The sequence below is a fragment of the Mytilus trossulus genome, chromosome 11, assembly GCF_036588685.1.
Source record: "Mytilus trossulus isolate FHL-02 chromosome 11, PNRI_Mtr1.1.1.hap1, whole genome shotgun sequence".
NCBI lineage: Eukaryota > Metazoa > Mollusca > Bivalvia > Mytilida > Mytilidae > Mytilus > Mytilus trossulus.
Window position 1 is genome coordinate 20,342,388 of NC_086383.1, and position 2,931 is coordinate 20,345,318.

The 2,931-nt window shown below is 38.0% G+C and overlaps 1 protein-coding gene across 1 annotated transcript; it reads right to left on the bottom strand.

Annotated features, from left to right (window-relative positions):
• Positions 1–456: 456 nt before the first annotated feature.
• LOC134689823 (uncharacterized) lies at positions 457–2,931 on the bottom strand. Its single transcript, XM_063549789.1, has one exon. The coding sequence runs from the start codon at positions 2,929–2,931 to the stop codon at positions 457–459; it is 2,475 nt and encodes an 824-aa protein (XP_063405859.1).

Below are 2,931 nucleotides of genomic sequence, written 5' to 3' on the forward strand. Positions count from 1 at the left end.
TGAATGTTATGATAAAATTGAAAATGGAAATGGGGATGAACCGATGTCTGAAAGAGACAACAACCCGACTAAAAAGCAGAAAAAAACAAGTTGAAGGCATCAATGGGTCTTCAATACAGCGAGAAATTCTCGTCCCCAGAGGCGTTACCGTCTTTAGCTGGCCCTGTTGAATAATCTAAGTAAATCATGCGTTGTGTTTTCTATACGTTTAATCGTTGTGATAGCTAATGCCTATAATATAACGTCACACAGTATAGCGTTATGGTAACAACGTTACCATAACGTAATGTTAGTACTTCGCGTATTTTCCGACATTCTGGGGGCCGACAAAAGTGAAAATTTTATATGAAAATATTAAAAAATGTAAATTCACAATATAGATAAATAAATATTTAAAATTAATGTCCATCTCAAATAAAATAATCTTCCTTAACCTTAAATAAACACAATTAAAGTTTATTTCTTGGTCCATTCGTGGATGTTTTTTTTGGCACACACGGCGGCTTCACGAAACGGTAATCGTCTTTGTATGTTACTAGTTCCCGGTTGTTGAGTTTCACGTGTTTCCTTTGGGTGAATATTGTCACATATCTCTAAGGGATATAATTTGACGATCGGTCGAGAAAACCGTCCGGATTTTGTTCTCACTTCGGCTGCTCTTGTAAGTCCATCATTTCCAGTTATTAAAGAATCAACGACTCCAATTGTCCATTTGTTTCTTGGATACTTGTCTTCATGGATTTGAACAACATCTCCCACTTTAATTGTCTGGTCGTTATCTCCTGTTCGGGTGTGGTATTCACGTAGCGACGTAAGATATTCTGATTTCCATCGCGACCAAAATTGGTCAATTACGAAAGTTTGTAGTTCAGCACGCTTAGAAATGTCGCTTCTGTCTATGAAACTTGTATTTTCGTCGATGTCTTGTCGTGGATACGGTGTAGTTGTAATCCTTCTCCCATAAAGCAGGTGCGATGGTGTCAAAGGTTCCTGATCCTCTATGTCGGTGGATACATACGTTAAAGGCCGATCGTTCAACACGGCTTCAATTTCGGTGACTATTGTTTGTAAATCCTCCAATGTAATGTACGATCTTCCAAGAACTTTTCGTAAGCACATTTTTGTTAGTCCTATTAAACGCTCCCACCAACCACCATACCAGGGAGCTCGTTTTATTATGAATTTCCAAGTCGTTCCACAGACGGATAACGCATCATTTAAGGTTTCAGATTTGGTTAGTCTCTCTAAAGTCTCGGATGCGGCCATGTATGTTGACGCATTGTCAGATATCATCACTCTCGGCAAAGACTTGCGGCTTGTAAATCTTCTGAACGCTTGTAAAAAAGATCTTTCTTTAAGATCTGTGACGACCTCTAAATGCACTGCGCGGGTTGACGCACATGTAAATAAGCATATGAATACTTTGCTCCCTTGTCCGTTATTGTCTTTAACATATAACGCTCCAGTAAAATCAACACCTGTGACGGTAAACGGTGGTGCTTCCATTAGTCTTGTCTTTGGTAGAGGTGGAGGATCTGGCGCACTGTACGGTTTTCCGGTTACTTTACGACAAGTAACGCATTTACGAAGAACTTTTTTCACTTGTTGACGTATTTTAGGTATCCAATAATTTTGGCGAATCTCGGTGACTGTGGCTAATACTCCTGAATGTTTTAAATTCTTATGAACTTCCGATATAAGCAATTCAGTGAAATGATAATTATTTGGTAATAAACACGGAAATCTTGAATTTTCACTAATTGGAGCATTATGAATTCTCCCGCGGCAACGAATAATTTCTTTCTCATCTATATATAGTCGTAATTGTCGAATTAAAGTATTGGGTGTGTTCGATTGCGACTTCAAAGTCCTGATTTCTTTATCAAATGAAATACTCTGAGCACTTATTATCCATTTTTCTGTTGTATCTTGTAGTTCCTCGCATGTGATAAATTTGCTCTGTATTCTCTGTGAGCGTGATTTGCGGCAATTCGCTATGAATCGGTAAATCCACGAACTAACACGTAGTATCTTTGTTAATGTACTGTATCTCATAATATCCAGTATGCAATGAATGCCATGTGTATTATTCCCTTCAATTGTATTTGTACCTTTCTCCTCTTGATCTATATTCGTTAAAAGAATGCATGTATTAGGTGTCCACTGCGGCCAAGATTTTGAACAATTGATCCATTCCGGTCCATTAAACCACAGTTTAGCATCTGCTAGTTGTGAAGCGCTGATCCCTCTTGTCAATAGGTCTGCAGGGTTGTCATTCGTTGGACAATATTTCCACTCTGAATCCTGTGTTAAACATTTAATTTCTGTAATTCTGTTATGAAGGAATTTTTTCAAATGTTTAGTCGTTGTTAACCAGTGTAAAACTATTTGACTGTCCGACCAATACGTGACTTTGTTTATTGATAGAGCTGATTTTACGTGTGCTGCAATTCTAGCTCCTATCACAGCGGCCATTAGTTCTAATTGTGGTAATGTCAAAGTCTTTATAGGTGCAACACGGCTCTTAGCAAATACTATTGTTGACTGATGTCGATTTGTAATATAAACAGCTGATCCGTAGGCTCTCTGGCTGGCATCAACGAAAACATGTAACTGTGTTGATTCATCTGTACTCTTAGTTAAAATCTGTCTCGTTAACTCTGTGTTTGTTGAAAATTCTAAGTCTCTAGCTAATTCCATCCACTGTTGTTGTACGGTTAACGGTAGTGGTTCATCCCACTCAAATTTGTCTTTCCAGAGGTCTTGCATTAAGATTTTGGCCCTAACGGACACTGGCGAAAGTAATCCCATAGGATCGTAGATTCGAGATGATTGACTCAGTATTTCACGTTTTGTAATGTTTGGTTCCTTTATATCTGTTACATTAACTTTATGAAAAGAAATTGTATCCTTTTCAGTGTTCCATATCAT